The sequence below is a fragment of the Ylistrum balloti genome, unplaced genomic scaffold (assembly GCF_031769215.1).
Source record: "Ylistrum balloti isolate Yb309-2 unplaced genomic scaffold, AGI_CSIRO_Ybal_v1 Utg370298, whole genome shotgun sequence".
NCBI lineage: Eukaryota > Metazoa > Mollusca > Bivalvia > Pectinida > Pectinidae > Ylistrum > Ylistrum balloti.
In genome coordinates this window covers 475,680-498,967 of record NW_026782224.1, presented here as the reverse complement: position 1 = coordinate 498,967, position 23,288 = coordinate 475,680, and the positions used below count along the sequence as shown (strand labels likewise).

General features: G+C 36.4%; 1 protein-coding gene across 1 annotated transcript in view; it reads right to left on the bottom strand.

Annotated features, from left to right (window-relative positions):
* LOC132553152 (transmembrane protein 272-like) overlaps window positions 1-23,288 on the bottom strand; it is a 51,971-nt gene that overhangs the window by 3,770 nt on the left and 24,913 nt on the right. Inside the window, exon 2 of the mRNA XM_060217374.1 lies at window positions 5,763-5,934. Within this exon, the coding sequence (XP_060073357.1) occupies window positions 5,763-5,934 (172 nt within the window). The remainder of the gene's footprint in view (window positions 1-5,762; window positions 5,935-23,288) is intronic.

Here is a 23,288-nt window from a genome sequence, read left to right as displayed (position 1 = left end):
TAAAACACTGGCGCCGGGTGTAAGACATTTCCTTAGTGTCATCATTAGTAATTGTATACCATACTGATGGATGCAATGAAAAACTACACTTCATTTTACACAGTGAGTATATAGTTACAACGTTGTTAATCAAATCTCAATGAATGGCTAACCACGATATACTGAATCAGTTCAGTCTATCAAATCTCAGTCAGCGGTTTACTACGATACACTGAATCAGATCAATCTATAAAATCTCTATCAGTGGTTTACCACAAAACACTGAATCAGTTCAATCACTTAAGAGAGATGAAAAATCGTCGTTTGAATTCAAAGTGAGAACCCAATGCTCAAACCACATACACTGTACTATAATTTGTATTGTGAAAGTGCAAATTGAAATCGTTATAACAATGTACCTATGACCTCAGCTCATTACGTGTAGCTTAATTTGCCAAAAGATGAAGTAAAATTCAGAATTGGCTTTTATCTTTTATGAAACAATAAATGTTTAAACCTGCCATACTGAATGTTATGATCTCGCTATCCTCAGTTAATCGCTAACTCAGCTGATACATGTATCATGATCCAATCAATGTTTTTATCCTCACTTCCTTGTACTATTCCAATATCATTTCATTGTTTTGTAACACAGCGTGGTCTTAGCTTCATCCTCACAGATCTTCGCTTTCTGTGGTAATATGAACACAACGTGGTCTTAGCTTCATCCTCACAGATCTTCGCTTTCTGTGGTAATATGAACACAACGTGGTCTTAGCTTCATCCTCACAGATATTCGCTTACTGTGGTAATATGAACACAACGTGGTCTTAGCTTCATCCTCACAGATCTTCGCTTTCTGTGGTAATATGAACACAACGTGGTCTTAGCTTCATCCTCACAGATATTCGCTTTCTGTGGTAATATGAACACAACGTGGTCTTAGCTTCATCCTCACAGATATTCACTTTTTGTGGTAATATGAACACAACGTGGTCTTAGATTCATCCTCACAGATATTCGCTTTCTGTGGTAATATGAACACAACGTGGTCTTAGCTTCATCCTCACAGATCTTCGCTTTCTGTGGTAATATGAACACAACGTGGTCTTAGCTTCATCCACACAGATATTCACTTTCTGTGGTAATATGAACACAACGTGGTCTTAGCTTCATCCTCACAGATCTTCGCTTTCTGTGGTAATATGAACACAACGTGGTCTTAGCTCCATCCTCAAAGATCTTCGCTTTCTGTGGTAATATGAACACAACGTGGTCTTAGCTCCATCCTCAAAGATCTTCGCTTTCTGTGGTAATATGAACACAACGTGATATTAACTTCATCCTCACAGATCTTTGCTTTCTCTGTTAGAATGTCTTTGACATTTTATATTCGACTAGAACAACAATTCCTGACATCCAGAAACAAAATAAATAAATAAAAAAAAAAGAATTAATAACACAACAAATCATTGATTGGTTTTGACAATGTATTTGTTCGGTTCCATTGCAACATATGCAGACATATTGATGACATTTCTAATTCAACACACGCGATCTCAATTTTTTGCCTGACTAGCACTGATGGTATCAGAATACTGACTAGGAGCCTTCAGTCCTTGCTAAGCCTACATTTCGAAGTCATCTGATCATCCTGTTCACGTTCTCTAAACAAACGTCGATTTCAAAAGTGAAGCTTGCAATGGCCACAACATTGCTTTGATGTACTCACTGTTCGACTGGATGACAAACAGAAGATTAATGTTTATATTCAAAGAAGAATTAGTGCACGTAAAATACAGATATGATTAATGAATCTCAAACTAATATATCCAGGATAACGTATATATATATATAGAGCCCAAGGGGTTCGATATGTTTGGGCCTGTTTCTATCACCGCTATGAAGATGTGACATGAGGGACAAACTCCTAACACATGGTTTAAAAAGATAAAGGTTGATAAAAGTTATGGATAAGTTTTACGGCCGTCATATTCATCTCATTGTTCCGTTATTGTTTTGGGTTATTTCATTTGAGAACATCACTTGCTTTCTTGGTTTCACCAAGATTTACATGGCGAGTTCCGTCGATGAAACAAAAGACGCTTACTTTTCCGGAACATCTTATATTATTCTCCCTAAGCTTGTTCAGGAGTCACGTGTAAATCTTTCTTCTGTTCATGTTTTTTTGGGTTATGACTTTGTTGGTTAGTTGGTATTTTTTCTGTTTTCTTATTTTTTTTTTTTTTTTTTTCTTCTTTTTTTTTTCTTGTCATGAAATTGCTCGGCTTGTACGGAGCCCATGACAGTTCCATGTTAAAAACATCGCATCAACGCTATTGATGATGTGAGTTTGGTGGTTCAGTCATCAGCAGGACCAGTGTGCGTTTCTATGAAGCTCTGGTCAAGGGCCATTTCATGCTCTCTTCGATGTATCCTTGAACACGAAATTTTATCAAAAATGCTTTGGATACCATGCGACGAGCGTCATGCATGCCACTCAGTGAGATAGTAAGTCACTTGCTTCTTCCAAAGGCACCCTCCACATATAAACAATAATGTCCAATCAAAATTCTGTCAAATCATCGTCTCTTATTTTATTGCCGATGTCCATTATAGATATAATTTGCTGATGGATAAACTTGAAACGGTTTTAGGAGCTGGTGAAGATTGTAAACAAGGTTGGCTATCGACATCTTGGATATTTTTGTGTCACGTGATGATCGATGTATTCCTTCAGCACATCTTATGGATTCCCGTTATTACAGCAGCTACATATTGATAAAATATCACACGGATTTCACTCAATTTTATATTCGGAGTATCGCCATTTCAAACGAATATGCTCTCCCTTCCTGGTCACAATCTGATCACGGATTTCCATGTATCTGATTTCAGTTGTTCATACTTTAATATGATCACGATTCTATACCCATGTAGCTGTGCTTAACAAGAAACTCACAGGTAAACAAAGTATAGGTTTTGCTTTAGTGAAGTGTTTGACTTTCATGGAGTCCTTCAGGTTCGCTATTCAATGGACAACCTACGTGTCTTAAAGTGTAATTTGTATCTTTGTGGTATTGTCACTCAGGTCTAACCAACAGATGTTTGTAGTGTATTAATACATACACACAAAAGATTGGTTGATTAAGAAAACAACTGCTTTTGATTGCTACCGGTGCCATGATCATATTGTAAAATAAAGGAATGGCTGTTCTGACATATATCGTTACAGACTGATAGGCCACATTCACCTGCAGGATCTATCTCCAATAGATTGTTTACTGGTCAAGAACAGAAACATATAGACAAACGTACCTTCATAACTCACTCATTACAATAGATTGTTTACTGGTCAAGAACAGAAACATATAGACAAACGTACCTTCATAACTCACTCATTACAATAGATTGTTTACTGGTCAAGAACAGAAACATATAGACAAACGTACCTTCATAACTCACTCATAACAATAGATTGTTTACTGGTCAAGAACAGAAACATATAGACAAACGTACCTTCATAACTCACTCATTACAATAGATTGTTTACTGGTCAAGAACAGAAACATATAGACAAACGTACCTTCATAACTCACTCATTACAATAGATTGTTTACTGGTCAAGAACAGAAACAGAAACATATAGACAAACGTACCTTCATAACTCACTCATTACAATAGATTGTTTACTGGTCAAGAACAGGAACAGAAACATATAGACAAACGTACCTTCATAACTCACTCATTACAATAGATTGTTTACTGGTCAAGAACAGAAACATATAGACAAACGTACCTTCATAACTCACTCATTACAATAGATTGTTTACTGGTCAAGAACAGAAACATATAGACAAACGTACCTTCATAACTCACTCATTACTATAGATTGTTTACTGGTCAAGAACAGAAACATATAGACAAACGTACCTTCATAACTCACTCATTACAATAGATTGTTTACTGGTCAAGAACAGAAACATATAGACAAACGTACCTTCATAACTCACTCATTACAATAGATTGTTTACTGGTCAAGAAACATATAGACAAACGTACCTTCATAACTCACTCATTGCAATAGATTGTTTACTGGTCAAGAACAGAAACATATAGACAAACGTACCTTCATAACTCACTCATTACAATAGATTGTTTACTGACCAAGAACAGGAACAGAAACATATAGACAAACGTACCTTCATAACTCACTCATTACAATAGATTGTTTACTGGTCAAGAACAGAAACATATAGACAAACGTACCTTCATAACTCACTCATTGCAATAGATTGTTTACTGGTCAAGAACAGAAACATATAGACAAACGTACCTTCATAACTCACTCATTACAATAGATTGTTTACTGACCAAGAACAGGAACAGAAACATATAGACAAACGTACCTTCATAACTCACTCATTACAATAGATTGTTTACTGGTCAAGAACAGAAACATATAGACAAACGTACCTTCATAACTCACTCATTGCAATAGATTGTTTACTGGTCAAGAACAGAAACATATAGACAAACGTACCTTCATAACTCACTCATTACAATAGATGGTTTACTGACCAAGAGCAGGAACAGAAACATATAGACAAACGTACCTTCATAACTCACTCATTGCAATAGATTGTTTACTGGTCAAGAACAGAAACATATAGACAAACGTACCTTCATAACTCACTCATTACAATAGATTGTTTACTGACCAAGAACAGGAACAGAAACATATAGACAAACGTACCTTCATAACTCACTCATTACAATAGATTGTTTACTGGTCAAGAACAGAAACATATAGACAAACGTACCTTCATAACTCACTCATTGCAATAGATTGTTTACTGGTCAAGAACAGAAACATATAGACAAACGTACCTTCATAACTCACTCATTACAATAGATGGTTTACTGACCAAGAGCAGGAACAGAAACATATAGACAAACGTACCTTCATAACTCACTCATTGCAATAGATTGTTTACTGGTCAAGAACAGAAACATATAGACAAACGTACCTTCATAACTCACTCATTACAATAGATGGTTTACTGACCAAGAGCAGGAACAGAAACATATAGACAAACGTACCTTCATAACTCACTCATTACAATAGATTGTTTACTGGTCAAGAACAGAAACATATAGACAAACGTACCTTCATAACTCACTCATTACAATAGACTGTTTCTGTTTACCAGTTGATCCCTACCAACCCTCTACGGACTCATCAGCCGATTACCTGATCTTTTACAACGAATCCAAAAGTGACAATTTTCCACCAAGTTTAATAGAAAACGTGCAATTTCTTGACAGTAACATTCCCTTTTCCACAACCTAGTGTTTAGATTACGTTAGAGTCGATATTCGGATTTGTTCGCAATATCAAAAGTTCCGGACAAGACAAAGTCACATACAACGCCTGCTGATATTCGGATGTAATATGGCAATGATCTCGCTGGGTATATATTCTTGCGCGATATGTGTTTGACACACTGTGCCTGGTGGTTTCGTTGCTGTTAGCACTGTTCTCATTCAGGGACTTACTTAGATTGATCAGGATTGACATGGCGGGTGTCGCCGACAAAACAGAAGACGCTTACCTTTCCGGAATATGTCTTGTTTCTCCACTTCCTTGTTTCAATGGTCGCCATTTAGTTGTCATTTATTTGTTTATTCTTTGCCCTAGATAAATTGATTTTGGATTCTGTTTCTATTGACAACTCTTTATGATATATTGTGACGTGTATTGTGACGTGTTATACACTTACGTGAACTCCAGAGAACTCGGATCACTCGGGCCACAAACTCCAGGGGCCCCTCGGATTCCGTCGATACTTCCTGTATCTGAGAAAACAGTGTCCCATACGACCCTGTGTCGAACTGAGAAGCATCCGACATGTAACTAGAACTCCTGCACAGACTTCGTTCATCTTCATATTTCTGTAAACAGAAAAGAAACCAGTATCAGTATTAGGAACAACTAACCTGCTATCTGTGTGAAAGAGTGCGGTGTATAAATTGTCAAGGTATTTTCGTACACCGTCAGACAAAAATACATTCACAGTACTTTGGCTCTACAAGCAATTCATGAAATGTCAAGATACCAATTCTTCTCGCACCTCAAATACGTTGATATCACTTTGGACAAATGCAGGGGACGTCTGTGACCGTTATCATAGGACGTTTCTCACTGTATAATATATTATATTGATTGTACATCTTTATACCATCCAGTGAAATTGTAGATGACTAAAGGATATGATAGGAATCATCATTTTTCATCAATCATAATTCAACAAACACGTTTTGTCGCAAATATACATTTTACGGTAATTCTTTTTTAACATAACCCGAATGATCCAATGTTCATTTTTTACGAGGCTCCGCAGAATGACGCCGACACAAGGTCGACAGATCTCGTCTCCTCCAAGGCCATCCATACACAGATCACATTAATCTGCCGAATGCTAACCCGTGAAGACCAGCTTCGGTGTAAACCGTTTCTAAAGCAACGCCATTTTCGAATTCTTGATCGAATCACTGTGAAATGTCAACATGGGCGATAGTTTGAGTACTGTGCATTGTTCATCAAGTCCTTTTTTGTCCTATTTTAATAATCCTGTCAATTTTGTTTCCTAACCATCTTTTTATTTTGATATTTCTGTCAATTTTGTGTATTGTTAATTTCTTCTCATTGTTTTAATAACCCTGTCAATTTTGCTTTTTAACCTTTTTTTATTTTGATATTTCTGTCACTTTTGTGCATTGTTAATTTCTTCTCATTGTTTTAATAACCCTGTCAATTTTGCTTTTTAACCTTTTTTATTTTGATATTTCTGTCAATTTTGTGCATTGTTAATTTCTTCTCATTGTTTTAATAACCCTGTCAATTTTGCTTTTTAACCTTTTTTTATTTTGATATTTCTGTCAATTTTGTGCATTGTTAATTTCTTCTCATTGTTTTAATAACCCTGTCAATTTTGTTTTCCTAACCATTTTTTGTTTTGATGTTTCTGTCAATTTTATTTTTTTTAACCATTTTTTGTTTGATTTTTCTGTCAATTTTGAGAGTCGTCAAGTTTAATCACAGTCTATTCAATACAAAATATATATATATGATACATTGTAATGCTATTTTGTGCTAAGTTTTTAGCAGGACTGGTACAAAACATGAAGATATATATATATTATTAGATAGTGCTTCGTAACACGATACATAGCGTCACAATTGTAAGGTTACAATATGACATCATGAATAGTAACGATGACGTCATACCACGACATTCATAAAGTTATATCTAATATTTCGTTGTTCCTATAATGCAACTTTCTGATATATTTCGTACGTCGATTTTTAGTTCTAGTTCCGCCCACTTGATAATCATTGGAGGAAGTCAAGGACAACACGCCACCTTGTGGCGGGTCTGATGAACCCCCATTTTTTATGAATGGAATTTCTGTTAACATTTCCATGATGTAAAAAATATACACACACACCATCATCAAATATCCAAATATCTTACAACGAACACAAAAATGACCAAGGAATAGTTAACGACTTTATCAGGGAAAATTATTCTTGTAGACTTTTCCATTTGGGCCCTCTCAGTAAGGAATTTAAAAGACTTAAAATGGCGCGAATTTGATGTCAATGACGTCATGTCACGCCAGCTGTTAAGCGTTCTGATGTGTTATAAAATAATCATTAAAGAAATCATCCAATTTAGATATTTGTCTATTTTTTGGTTTTGTTTTTGAAACCTAAATAAGAAATTAGTTATAAGCTCTTGCTATATTTCAGTCACGTGCCGGTATGAAAGAAGAACCTTTTTGCAAACGCAATGAATCTGCCTAACTTCCCGTGAGTGCGCTACGTGCATGCATTCAGGTTGCAGAAAGGTTGTCTTTCATACCAGCACGAAATTAGAAAAATATTCCTATCAAAACGTAAGTAAATGCCCTTTACTTTTTTTCCTCGGATGGTACATTAGCATTTTTATACCAATGTACATACATATATAGCGAAAACTCCAATAAAACTCGTGTGTAATCCAATTGCTAATGTGACTCATACAGAAATTGTACAATTCCCATAATAATGATGTATATTTAAAATTCAGTCTTATTGTTTAACAAATCATGTACAGATATCACACATTACACGTACAACGATAAACTACAACACAGACACGCATTACTAAACATAGGATATACATAAGTCACTGCCTATAGACTTAGAGGTATGCACTACAATACAGACACATATTACTAAACATAGGATATACATAAGCCACTACAACACAGACACGTATTACTAAACATAGGATATACATAAGTCACTGCCTATAGACTTAGAGGTATGCACTACAATACAGACACATATTACTAAACATAGGATATACATAAGCCACTACAACACAGACACATATTACTAAACATAGGACATACATAAGTCACTACCTATAGACTTAGAGGTATACACTACAACACAGACACATATTACTAAACATAGGATATACATAAGCCACTACAACACAGACACATATTACTAAACATAGGATATACATAAGCCACTACCTATAGACTTAGAGGTATGTATAAGAAGCAAGAAACATAGAGACTTCATAAAGAGTGAGATAAGGAATTTATAGAGAAACTAAGACGTTTGTCAATAATCTTATCCATTTTTTTTCTGGCGTTGTACACTGCAACTGAAGCTTCTGTTTCATGACCAGAATCCAGGCGAAGACATTTGTATGTCTGCGTGTTTTGGTTATTGATTAAACAAACAAATAAGGTTTCGGGCAGTGTTGGAGATTATCAATATATATTTGTGAATATCTTTAATGTCTAAATACAATGAACGACCAAAACGGAATTAAAATATTTTTCAAGTTTTTTCAGATGACGAGAAACTCCCCTAGTTCACTGTTGGTGTTTGCTGACGCCTTTTTGATGTCGTTTATGTGTACATGAACGGTATTTATGATTGACATAATTACAACATACATCTCATTATCTTTTCTTCTTTACTTTCAACTGTAGAGTCAGACTTGATATCTACAGACAGAAAAGTATCTGAAAACAGACGAATGTTTCAATTCGTGGTTAAACATTTTCACGTTCAATGGCGGTTCATAATGAATCATGTATTCATTATATGAACTACACTTGTGATAATTATGTAAGCTATACATTTTTCTTCCTACATCATTTAGTTTTAACATTTATGATGAGAGTGTAAATTACAATATTATATATAAATTGAATTAAGATTTTCTCATATCCTCTCACCTGACCCCGAATTTTGGAAAGCATCTTAAGTCCCAAGTCGTCCATCGTATAAATTTTCTTTGTACATGTCAAGAGAGAAGAGTTGTGTTTGTCTGTCATGGCGGAGAAGTCAACTTGTAAAGCATGTTCCCTTCCCAGCGACCGGTTAATTACTTAACTTGTCGATACTCAATCAAACCTTATGTGAATCTTTTAGTGGCATACTTCCTTTTCGAAGTAATAGAATGATCCACACTTGTTTTCGACGACCAGTCTAATTATGCTACCAGGGACGGCCAGGTGGGATGTTGTAGTGTCCCCGAGCACTGTGTATAGCATATAAGCATTTGTTGACATTCTGCAGAAGAACAACCTCACGAGAAATTAAGTCCAACTTCCAAGCCATCAGCATCCTCATCGATCAAACTGCTTCAGCCATCTAAATATATCGCGGTTAAAACAAGTCGTGGGTTTGAACTTTCGTCAGAATTACATTCTAGGTGATAATGGATGTGCCAGTTGGGACATCGCTCGCTGTGTTACGCCCTGTGACAAGACAGCACTTTCCAAAGCTAATGTGTTAAAAGTGAAAATACCACCACTATTGTTAAATGTTCGTTTTCTAAATGCTGAAATTAGAATAAACGACTACGAGAGTTGAATGTCAAGACAGATAATATTATTCCGAGAACCTGAATCGGTATTAACATCACAGAAAATTTACATCTGGCCGCCTTATTCCTTGCTACTAGCGAAACTTCCAGAATTAGGTAAATACTGTTCATACATTCGGGAATCCTGCTGGTAAGAGTTTGAGTAAGCACAGCAGGCGTAGCCATCAAAGTCTAGAATTCCTCCATAAAATTGTCGTTAGAAAGTGTTGTCTTTGAATAGCGTATAAAAAACATACTAGTTAAAGCATTTGCAGATATGGACTTAGTGTTGGTAAATTGTATCGTACAGCTGTTTCGTCCATCTAGGATTCGTCAGTAATGATTGGGGCTGGAATTATAAAGTCTATTAGGAAACCAAGGTAAAGTCATATTGATATATGCACATGCGCAATAATTTAGAAAAAAAAACAACATAATATTTTATGAACCTTATAATTGTAGAAGAAAGTGAAGTACATCTTATATACTTTAACCCATCGGATGTGTGTTCAATTTATTCAGGAATTGATAAGAGATGAAATCCAAGCTTATTACGACTTCATATTAATTTCCGTTTGTTATTAATAATGACGCATTTCAAGCACCATAAATGTTACAATGTTATTCACGGGTTCTAGATCGGGCTTGTAGTACAGACGCAATGTCACACATCTCACACTGAAAATAAGACAAAACCTCATAAGGAACATTAAACAAATTAACTTCCGGTAATTATATTCCATTCCACATTAAAATTCTAACCATTTGATTTTCTATATGTTAGAGAGGTAGAGATATTGCAATTAAATAACATTGGCGGACGATGCAATTGCAGCAGCAAATAATTTGTCATCTTCGATACTCCAGAGGTTACGATCACTTTCGTTCTCTGCACCTGGAAAATGTCATGACAAAATGGAAGGTTCCGTGTGCGACACCTTGAGGACGGGAAAAAATGACCGGTTTGATCTTTGATGTACAGCAAACGAATCTCGAGAGGTAGCATGACACTAAATCGTAATGGCTTAGAAGTTGTCGCTCCGAAGTAATCTTCAAAAGAAGCATACCAGCCTGTAACTTGTCAGTTTTCTTTCTGCTGGAACCGATCGTCTCATTTTGTTTGTATCTTCTATTTTTCCATGAAATGTTCCAAGGATGCAGAGAGCTAATCCCTAGAGTATCGAGGATGACAATGTATGGGTTATATGTAGCTGTCGACGTCAACTCGCTATCTGTACATCACAGATACAACAACTGTGGATGTCAGCACGCTATCCGTACGTCACGTGTACAAAAACTGTAGAGGTCAGCACGCTATCTGTACGTCACGTGTACAACAACTGTGGATGTCAACACGCTATCCGTACGTCACGTGTACAACAACTGTGGATGTCAGCACGCTATCTGTACGTCACGTGTACAACAACTGTAAAGGTCAGCACGCTATCCGTACATCACGTGTACAAAAACTGTAGAGGTCAGCACGCTATCCGTACGTCACGTGTACAGCTGTGAAGTTCAGCACGCTATCCATAAGTCACGTGTACAACAACTGTGGATGTCAGCACGCTATCCGTGCGTCACGTGTATAACAACTGTATAGGTCAGCACGCTATCCGTACGTCACGTGTACAGCTGTGAAGTTCAGCACGCTATCCATAAGTCACGTGTACAACAACTGTGGATGTCAGCACGCTATCTGTTCGTCACGTGTACAACAACTGTAGATGTCACCACGCTATCCGTACGTCACGTGTACAACAACTGTTGAGATCAGCACGCTATCCGTACGTCACGTGTACAACTGTGGATGTCATCACGCTATCCGTACGTCACGTGTACAGCTGTGAAGTTCAGCACGCTATCCGTAAGTCACGTGTACAACAACTGTGGATGTCAGCACGCTATCCGTGCGTCACGTGTATAACAACTGTATAGGTCAGCACGCTATCTGTTCGTCACGTGTACAACAACTGTAGATGTCACCACGCTATCCGTACGTCACGTGTACAACAACTGTTGAGATCAGCACGCTATCCGTACGTCACGTGTACAACTGTGGATGTCATCACGCTATCCGTGCGTCACGTGTACAACAACTGTGGATGTCAGCACGCTATCCGTACGTCACGTGGACAACAACTGTAGAGGTCAACACCCTATCCATAAGTCACGTGTACAACAACTGTGGATGTCAGCACGCTATCCGTACGTTACGTGGACAACAACTGTAGAGGTCAACACGCTATTCATAAGTCACGTGTACAACAATTGTGGATGTCAGCACGCTATCCGTACGTCACGTGTACAACAACTGTAGAGGTTAGCACGTTATCTGTACGTCACGTGTACAACAACTGTAAAGGTCAGCACGCTATCTGTACGTCACGTGTACAACAACTGTAGAGGCCAGCACGCTAGCCGTACCTCACGTGTACAACAATTGTGGATGTCAACACGCTATCTGTACGTCACGTGTACAACAACTGTGGATGTTAGCACGCTATCCGTGCGTCACGTGTTCAACAACTGTAGAGGTCAGCACGCTAGCAGTACGTCACGTGTTCAACAACTGTAGAGGTCAGCACGCTATCTGTACGTCACGTGTACAACTGTGAATGTCAACACGCTATCCGTGCGTCACTTGTACAACAACTGTAGGGATCAGCACGCTATCTGTACGTCACGTGTACAACAACTGTAGACGTAAGCACGCTATTCGTACGTCACGTGTACAACAACTGTAGAGGTCAGCACGCTATCCGTGCGTCATGTGTTCAACTGTGGACGTCGGTACGTTATCCGTAGTTGTCATGTACAACAACTCTAGACACACATTAAAATTTAGAAGACGATGGCACGCTTTCACATGAACAATATCGGATGTTTTCTATATGTTACATGAACGTTAGCCCCTCCCCTGCTCCTACTACGCTTTGCGTACTTGGTTACCAAAACAATCACAACAGAAGGATTTCCGAAAGTGTGAAAAGGTATTTTCCTAAATCCGGAAGTTTCGGTTGTATCAAGGAACAAGGAAGCCGGGTGTGGTTGTCCTGTACTGTCAGTGCCGTTCCTCAGCTTTAGCACAGAGTCCCTCTACTAACTATAGGTTTCAGCACACGGTCTGTGTACTAGCTGCAAACGCCATCACACAATTCCTGCATCATATACACGTGCAGCCGTAATTTAACCATCAGCATGCAGTCCTTTTGCTAACAAGAGAGGAGAGTAGACCTTTCTTGTGTAAGTAAGAAAGGACAGCACACAGTTGGTGTATTGGCTATAGGCATAAACACATATTCCGTGTGTTAGATACGGACGGCAACACACAGTTGGTAGCACAGAGTTGGTGTATTAGCTATAGGCATAAACACATATTCCGTGTGTTAGATACGGACGGCAACACACAGTTGGTAGCACACAGTTGGTGTATTAGCTATAGGCATAAACACATATTCCGTGTGTTAGATACGGACGGCAACACACAGTTGGTAGCACAGAGTTGGTGTATTAGCTATAGGCATAAACACATATTCCGTGTGTTAGATACGGACGGCAACACACAGTTGGTAGCACAGAGTTGGTGTATTAGCTATAGGCATAAACACATATTCCGTGTGTTAGATACGGACGGCAACACACAGTTGGTAGCACACAGTTGGTGTATTAGCTATAGGCATAAACACATATTCCGTGTGTTAGATACGGACGGCAACACACAGTTGGTAGCACAGAGTTGGTGTATTAGCTATAGGCATAAACACATATTCCGTGTGTTAGATACGGACGGCAACACACAGTTGGTAGCACAGAGTTGGTGTATTAGCTATAGGCATAACCACATATTCCGTGTGTTAGATACGGACGGCAACACACAGTTGGTAGCACAGAGTTGGTGTATTAGCTATAGGCATAAACACATATTCCGTGTGTTATATACGGACGGCAACACACAGTTGGTAGCACAGAGTTGGTGTATTAGCTATAGGCATAAACACATATTCCGTGTGTTAGATACGGACGGCAACACACAGTTGGTAGCACAGAGTTGGTATATTACTTATACAGATGACAATTGGTTTATTAGCTACAGGCAACATCACATACACCGTGTTAATAGATAGAGATTTGTTTTGTGTATTCACTACATGTAACACCACACTCTCCGTGTGTAAGGTATAAAAGAAAGCACACACTCCGTGTGTTAGATGCAGTCGATACCGACAGAAACACAGTTGGTTTATCAACTACAGCCATCAACACACATTCCGAGTGTTAGATACAAACAGCAGCACTGTAGCTAATATGCCACTGACAATATGACACACCCTGTCTTAGATACAAATGGCAACACACAATTTGTGTGTTAGGTACATGCAACAGCACACACTACCTGTGTGTGATACAGACAGCAGTATACAATTTGTGTATAGGGACATGCAACAACACACACGACGTGTGTGTGATACAGACAGCAGTACACAAGTTGTGTATTGGGACATGCAACAACACACACGACGTGTGTGTGATACAGACAGCAGTACACAATTTGTGTATTGGGACATGCAACAACACACACTACCCGTGTGTGATACAGACAGCAATACACAATTTGTATGTTATGTACATGCAACAACACACACTACCTGTGTGTGATACAGAGTGCAGTGCACCACACAGCTTAATATCTCTGATGTATATGTACAACTGTCTAAAATCAATGGCATACAATCACAGATCAACAAACCAAACATTAAAGCGTTTCAAAATGAGCAGCTCAGGAAAGAAACGGTCGTACGGACAACGACAATTAATTCAGATAAAATTCAACACAATATGGTGTTGACTATATTATTTTCTTCTGTCATAAATCAAGATAAGTCAGGGCAAATGTGGTAGAAACAAATATATCCTAATTCCCAAACAGGAATGAAATGCAGCATCCCAAGAGGACGCACACTGAAGGTTGGTGAACATTGTTTTAATCACCTCGTATTTATTGAACATTCATGTACAGGTACACATCACGATCGATTAGAGAAATTCATGCCAATGACAACGGTGTGGTCTCTCTACCTTTTTTCTCGGAATAAAGCTGCATAGGGACACTTTTGTAATCACGTTCGGCATCTATCGAAAATCAAACATTACCCAGGTGTCGCATCATTTTCATTGTTGTCTATGTATATCATTATAAACGTATTTTAAGATCAATTCTAAAGTCTGCAAAACTTAAAGGTGAACATCAGATAGATTGTGAACTAACCTTGGCTGGTTATCTTTTTCAAATCTTAATTGTCTTACTGAGCGAAAGCAAATAGTGGCGCTGTCCTCCTGTCTCCTCTGAAGCTACTCTTTAGTAAGGTCATCCATCAAACGATAATCTATATCACGAAGTCAAAAATTTTCTGAGAAATTAAAAGCAGTCCTGATCTTTATTTCCCTTCCCGCTGAAGTTTAAGAATTCGGTTCCCAGGTGAGATATATCTTTATGTAATCCTAGAGCTGAGACGGGTGAATTCCTATTTCGTGGCATTCTCATGCATTGAACTCATAACACTGTACCAATAAAAAAACGGGTAAGAATGCTTAATAATAAATTATAATTAACTCTATTGTGAACGAGATAGGAGAGTTCAACCCTCTATAAATAAACTCCTAAGTGACAAACATTCGACAGAACCGTGTTTGGCCACTCAATAATCATCCCTGGCGGGTTGAAAACCCTGTCTTAATTGATTGCCAACGAGACTGTTACCGGTAGAATATTGTTTTTCTAAGAAATAAACATGTTTTGCTGCTTCGTCTAATGAATCAACTAGGGGTAAAAAAATTAAAATATTATAAATATTATGTCTATCCACAACGAATACCATCCAGGAAGTGTTTTTTTAGAAAAAACCTTCCCGATGGACTGTGTCATTTTAACATTGTTAGCATACCGTGTAACTTTTCAGACGATGACGCAATGGTGTAGAAATAAAATATCTTTGCGTCAATATACAATAACAGAACAAAAACACTGAACACAACATCTAGCGATAACCTATGAATCAGCTCATATTATATATCTAAGTGACAAATATCACCAACAAGGATAAGCCTTGCCACAGCACCACAAAGGCACAGCGTGGAAACAGCCAGACGTAATGAGAAAGGCGAAACAATAGGACATTAAAAACAAAACCCATCTAGAATCAACGAGGATAAAACACGCATGTACCACATCGCAATGAAAACATACCAACACAACAGAGTCCCACACTCTTTTCGTTTATATATATATATATATATATATATATGTATATATATAAGTGGGGAAGGTTTAGGTTCTGTCTCGTGTTTCTTTAAAATAGTAGATTTTACTGCCTGCTTAATACGCGCTCGGTAATGTAACGACTGGTTTGTCCGCTGTGAGTAAATAATGTGACTGATTGGATGTTCTGTTAGGGGCCTCTGGTTGTATACTTCAGTATGATAACACTAAGAAGTTTGAATCAGTTCAAAACTGTCACAATGAACATATCGAAGGCAGAAAAAAAGACATACCCTAAACATGGGCGCTCACCTTGCATACATGGGTAGGCCATTCCTACATGACCAGAGCTGTTGAGAGGACGTTAAACAACCAAAAACCGAACCAAACCAACCAAATGCATTAAGGCAAATAGCACCGATTGGCAACCATAAATACGATATCCTGAAAAATAATTTATTTAACATTCCACATCTTTAAAACACTGCCATGTAAACAACAATTATCAAAAACTGACAAAAAATAGGAAACATTTGCTTGTCATGTGTACAGCCTTTAGCACAACAGAAAAAAACCCGCCTGTATACATATATGTAATGTGCCTTCCCAATTGTTACGGTTAACTCATCATCTAAGTCACGTGCGTTTATATCTAAAGGAGGGTACGCTTATTGCAATTTCTTCTTGTTATTTCTTGAAAACGACGAGTCTTTTTCTATTTTTATAAACAAAGCTATCAAGATGGTAACTTAGGGTTTTCGGTGTATGTAAATATGTTGGTTGTCTGGATGTAGTTGAAAGCTCGACATTGCTTCTCCCAAATATACCATTCACAAAGTACATTTATATATAACTTCTTGTTGCGATGGCAGACAGTGTATTTCAAGAAAACATGATAATTCTGTAAAAACCTGAAGCTTCTATTTCTCAAAATGTCCTTTAACCATTTAATGTGTCGTAAGTAGTTCAAATGACACAACCACATTTCATCTTGACTATCCAAATCATCAAGTGTTGTATACACTTTTTTCTGCATGGTGTTGAAAACAAAAAATAAGACAAATCGGGATAGTTTTCATTCCAATGTGGTTTTAGATTGAAAGTAGCTATATTTTTCTCCTGAATAAATTCCTCAATCACATTGATATATATTGGTAATGATCATTATGTATGAGTTTGTTAAATAAACTGAAAAAAAAATCGGAGAAAATGAAAAACAATAATGATCTGTGAAAATGTTATGCAGCTCCTCAAACGACTGCCTTCACGTCTCTATCACCTGTAAGATATAAAAGATCTGACTCTGTTACTTAATAGAAATGAAAGAAAAAATGAATTTTGTATCAAAACATTACCTTGTTCATTATAAATGGCTATCCGGTAAGGTTTGCCGTACGGCGACGAGTGCTGGAGGCAAACTCAGTATCTGATCTATATGGCACGTGATCACATTACCAGGTAGGATGTACCACTATGTACATTGTCGGGTAGATTTTCTCTAACAACAAACATAGGCCGGTATATCGCTTTGTCGATTTTATATGAAACGAACATCGACGCTGCACCACCTGGTTCTAACATGTGTTCACACAATAGCGAAACGTCTTCATTATTCAACTCATGCAATCGGCGTGTTTCAGATATCAATTAACTGGTCTGTGAAGAACGTTTCGTAATTATCCCGCCAAAGTTGGTGTTCAGTTGACATTTGGCCCAGTTTCTACTCTCAGGGTTGGTGAAAATTTACGACAGTCCATCTCCTTTTGCTCGTAATGGAAACACATCACGCTATCCTATCACATTTCGTTATGTAACGTTCACAATCGTAAAAAGCACAGACAAGGAGAAAACTAAGAATTTAAGCTACTTTTTCTATTCAGTATTTTCCCCCAGAAAGCTAGGTTGTATCTCAAATAGGCAAACCATGTGAGTGTTATGTTTTAGTCCAAACTACGTGAATTTTTCACGGATGATTACGGGTGTAGGCTGATAAACAAGCGCGTGTTAGTCATGGTGTAACAACACGACACGCTCAGTAGTTCTGTGCAGTCAATTGTACTCATCAGAATAAACAATGATGATAAAGGCATTGCTATATAAGTGAAATACAGTCATTACCATATATGGAAAACGGATATCCTGCATACATGATATTTAATAGAAATACATCAAAAACACCATGTGATATTGATGATAATATCATCAATATACCTGGTACACCACAGAATCAATACGTCAGCTTAATATCAATAGAATGTCCTAATCTCGCTCATAAATCAAAACTGCATTCTCTATACCAATTCAAGTACACACGATGCCATCTAAACCCCGATCCCATTGTAGATGTCGACATGTGTTTCGGACTATAGTTGTATTGTCGCCAATACGATCTTATATGGAAAAAGGATATCTTCTTGTGCGTCATAAAATAATTTTGGCTACCTTTGAGGCATCATGTGTGTTCATGCAGTAAAAATGCATAAAACAAGGTGTTTAAGATGTGAGCAAATCTCTGTGAAAAAGGCATCATTCCATTTCAGCCACAAAAACAACTTATATTCATCAAGAAACGAACGTTTATTATACAAATCAGTTGGAGATATATAAATAAATAAATAGATAAACAGTTTTGAAGAAACATAAATACATAGAAAACTTTGCGGTCTGTTTAGTTTCTCTTATGATAATTTACGATAGGAGATACCCAATCCGAGACATTTGTGTAGTTGCTGCCAGCTATGTCGTCTTATTATTCTGTAAAACATCAGGAACAGCAAACACAAGAAGCTCACAAATCAATGAGCGATGAATAGAAACTGAGATGAATTTGAGCACTGCAAAGTCATTCAATTTCGTGAGAAATTTATTTTCATTGATTTTATGGGTCTCTTATCTCCTTAACTCCCAACTACGCAATTTTACGCATTGCGACGTTGTTGTTGTGAAAAACGTCACATCTCCCCTATTGATTTACTGAGTATATCTCATGAAATCTAGAGGAAATACTGAAAAACTTTTGTTCTAAGATATTCAGTCTTGAAAAAAATATTTCTCGCGTTTTTTCTGAGTTGAAGATACAAGGCATTTTTTTTACGAACATTTTGGATTGATGACGTTGTATGCACAGTGTACGTAAATGTTTTTCGCGGGTCCGGTTTGTATTCCACATATATGTTCATAAAGAACAAGAGATTTCATTCGAATTTCAATACACACATACCTAATATCCTTAATCTTATGCATGTTCCATCACGTTCACATAATTCACTGGGAATATTTTAATTTGATGAATAAAATGCATCCGATACTATTCAAACAGCTTCGTCAGCCCACACTACACACCTTCGGCAGATTCGAATGATATTGCATCAAAATACTCACTGAATTCTATTGTCATTTGAAGACAGGTTGCAAATTAGCCAAAATACATTTTTTTGTTCCATTCCGAAAATAAAAAACCGAAGAATTCACGAGTTTTCCAAAAAACAACCTGATTGTACGTGAACAAACATCAGGGCAACGATCATTGTGCAACGTTCTGTCGTTTTTATAATACGCTATGTAAACGGTAGTTTTACCAATAATGTGCCATTTTATTCGGGTGAGATAGATAACAGTAATAAAAGAGATTTTGAAATAACGATAGATGAAAAAACGAAACCTAATCATCGATGGGAAAGACTATTTATAGTCTTCGGGTATTTCCAAAGTGATCACTTCCGGTTCAGAGGAACGAGCACCTGTTTTACGGGACTGACATTTTTAGCCGAGATAATTCGTCACTACAGTAAGATATGCTACCAACTGTGTACATATCACAAGTAATTACATGTGATAACTCAGCAAAATAATTACATGTCACAATCAAGGCGATAGGATCCATCCGTGTCTAGTCTGAATCTAAAAAAAATGTGACCTGTCAATATTTGCAAATGATGGAGTGATGAGGTAAACCTGTTCATCGCAAAGAAATAAACAAGGCGTTCATCTTACTTCAAATTATATCATATGTAAGTATTATATGAAAACAAAAATATATTCATTGTATGCAGTCTATAATGAAATAGGTATTCATGTATTATTTTGTTTAGATAGATGTAGCACATAAAGGTAAATACATGTATATATTTAACTGATCGGATATATAAATCACAAAAAATAATTTTTAACTCAAGGTACATGCGCAGGGTAAGTTTTTGGTAGGTGAGTGATGGCTTGGGGAAAATAACACTAGTAGGCATAATGTTTATAGGTTTACATGTACTCCACACAACAACCGTTCATTTCATCAATATTTCTAAACCACCAGCTTATTGAGCAAAATACTATGCAAATTTTAAAATACAAAGATGAATCACGACAGTGTATATGTATTTTACACTTTACATGTATTAAACTTTATTCCTGGTTTTGAAAGTTTCCCAAACAACTTGATATCTGTAAAAGGTGTTTGTATTTATTTACAATATTAACCAAACAATGCAGGCTGATATTGGAGGAACAAAGCTCTGTTTTCTAGTTACAGCAAGTAATGTTTAATAAAACTTAAAATCACATACAAAACTGTGCCATGTAAATATAATAAGAAATTTCATTTTATCAAATTAATTTGTTTGTGATATCTTATATGCTTGAAGCATGGTGTTGGTACATGTAGATATATACATGTATCTTTACATCTGTGTTGTTTGAATACAAAGACACGCGTCATAGATCCCTAACACTACATGTTGGACACGTATAATATGGACGGGAATCTGTATGTAGCACAGCATTGACAAAATACGTGCCCATTTTTTCTTCTCTATTTTTCAACTGTAAAATCTACAGTAGTTCTCTGCCCAATTGTGACATATTACATATCAGTTGTTTGAGAATACTGCATATTTCTCAGCAAAAATCAAGCTCTGTAATTTTTTCCTCTGAATCAACGTCTTTTTCTCATTTTTTGTAAGGTACTCAATATTTTCTAAATGATTTATCAACTACTGTAAAAGACATTGTTTCAAATTTAAATGAGTATATGATGAATTCACAAAATACACATTATTGTATGGAAAGGACAAAATTACCGGGATCAGTTCCTACCGGCCTTCATCAGAAAGAGTAGGGATGATATCATGATACCTTTAGATAATAGAGGGAGTGGGAACATGCTAGGTGATTAGAGATGTACAATATAACCTGAATAAAGGTGCTCCTGTCTTATTCAGATCCCTGCTGATACTATCCTTGTTGTTTGGTCCCAGTATAATTTTTTATTTAGATTCTGGCAAAACTAATCTACAACTTGTTTGTGTTAGTTGCCATTTTTTAAATGATAGATGAAATAGCCAAGACAGTTCATGAAAAATTTAGATTCTGGTCAAGTTGTAATTGAATGTGTGAGGAGCCATATGAGTAATTAAGCTGTGATTTTAAACCGCAGCCTCACATGTTCGACAGACATTCACTAGACCACAAATATCTCACTGTACATGTACACATCCTGAACAGACTCTGCAACAATTTTGAAAAATAACAATAAAGAAAAGATGTCTTTGAAGTAACATGTGCATTGAAAAGTAATCGTTATATCGTATTTTTTTGCACTGTTTGAGGTTTGAAGCTGTAAGCCTTACATAAAGTATTCTGAATGTCAAGATTCACCAACCCTTATAATCTGAAAATCTCCGTTATCAGGAGAGTAAATGTAGCATTACAATAATTGTAATACTCTCAATCCTTACCAAGTTGAACTTCAGTAATATTTTGTTTTGTATAACGTGTACATGTAAAATTTGAATTGTCTGAATTGCTATTCATGTAGGAACTGACTAATAATACATTTGATGATTTTGATGTCAATATTCCTAAATAAACTCAGTCAGTAGATTTGTTAGTACATGAATGACTGATGTGATACAGCTTGTAACATGAACATTACATTTCTATTCTGTTCAAACCTTCAACTATTTTGTGATGAAGTATTGATTGAAATGTTCTTAAGTGTACAAAAGATGTTTATATTCACATTTTTTTCCTAATTGCTAACTTCAGGTATCAATACAAGACTGCTGTAGCATGGACAATAGGATGATACTAGAACGACCAAGTTAAGCAAGCAAGTGCCATCAGAGACAAAAAAAAAATTCAATTATCTTTCTCCTCACCATTTACTTTTATGGAGCTTTATGAAAAATTAAAATGGTTCATCTTAACTATGTGTTGTTGTTTGTTACCTCTGGTAAGTGCTACAATTAAGACGCTTCAATCTGGTGCAAGTAACTAGTTTTGGAAACACCATCATGGTTTTAGCAATAATATAATTACTCTTAAAGACAAAATGTTTCGATAGAAATGTACTGATATATGTTTTCATTTCGATAAGATACTTACTACAATGAACACATTTTGAGTATTGTTGTGTCTAATTTTGAGTATTTTTTTAACTAGTGTCTATTGTTATCCTATATAACTTTTTTCTGTATTTACACAGAAAACCCCACAGGAAACCCCACAAGTGGAGAAGTCTAGACATTCAAATGACCAACTTAGTTTGAACTTATTTGCCATTATGACAACTATGTGAACATGTTGAGATATCAATTTTATATTTCTACTACATGTAGTTTATGTCTGTCTGATGAACAATATGATCACTGTCTTTATCGTTATTTGAAAAATACAAGTCCAGCTGTAATCATTACAACAGAAATAATTAAAAATTGGAAGAATCAACTTAAATCAAAATTTCTGAAAATTATGACTTTTTTCAAACTGAGTTATCTACCCTGACATCTGAAAATGAATATTCAGTAATGCTTGTAGTTGCATTTAGAACACTTCTTCAATAGATCAGAACTTACAAAATATGTATAAAATATCTTTTCATTCAATGCTTCTCGAGTTAAATTGTTTATATACAGAAATTATCATTTTTAATAAATTTCAAATTTTCGTTGCTATGGCAACTTTAAAATGCAAAAAGAATTAATTTGCTCTGAATTTCTAACAAAGAAGCTTTTTCAGATTTCTATTATATATTCTGGTGGTTGACCAACCAGCTAATTTTGTTATACAATTTTTTTTTTTTTTATGTAATGAAATTTGGGAAGAAAAAAAAATGA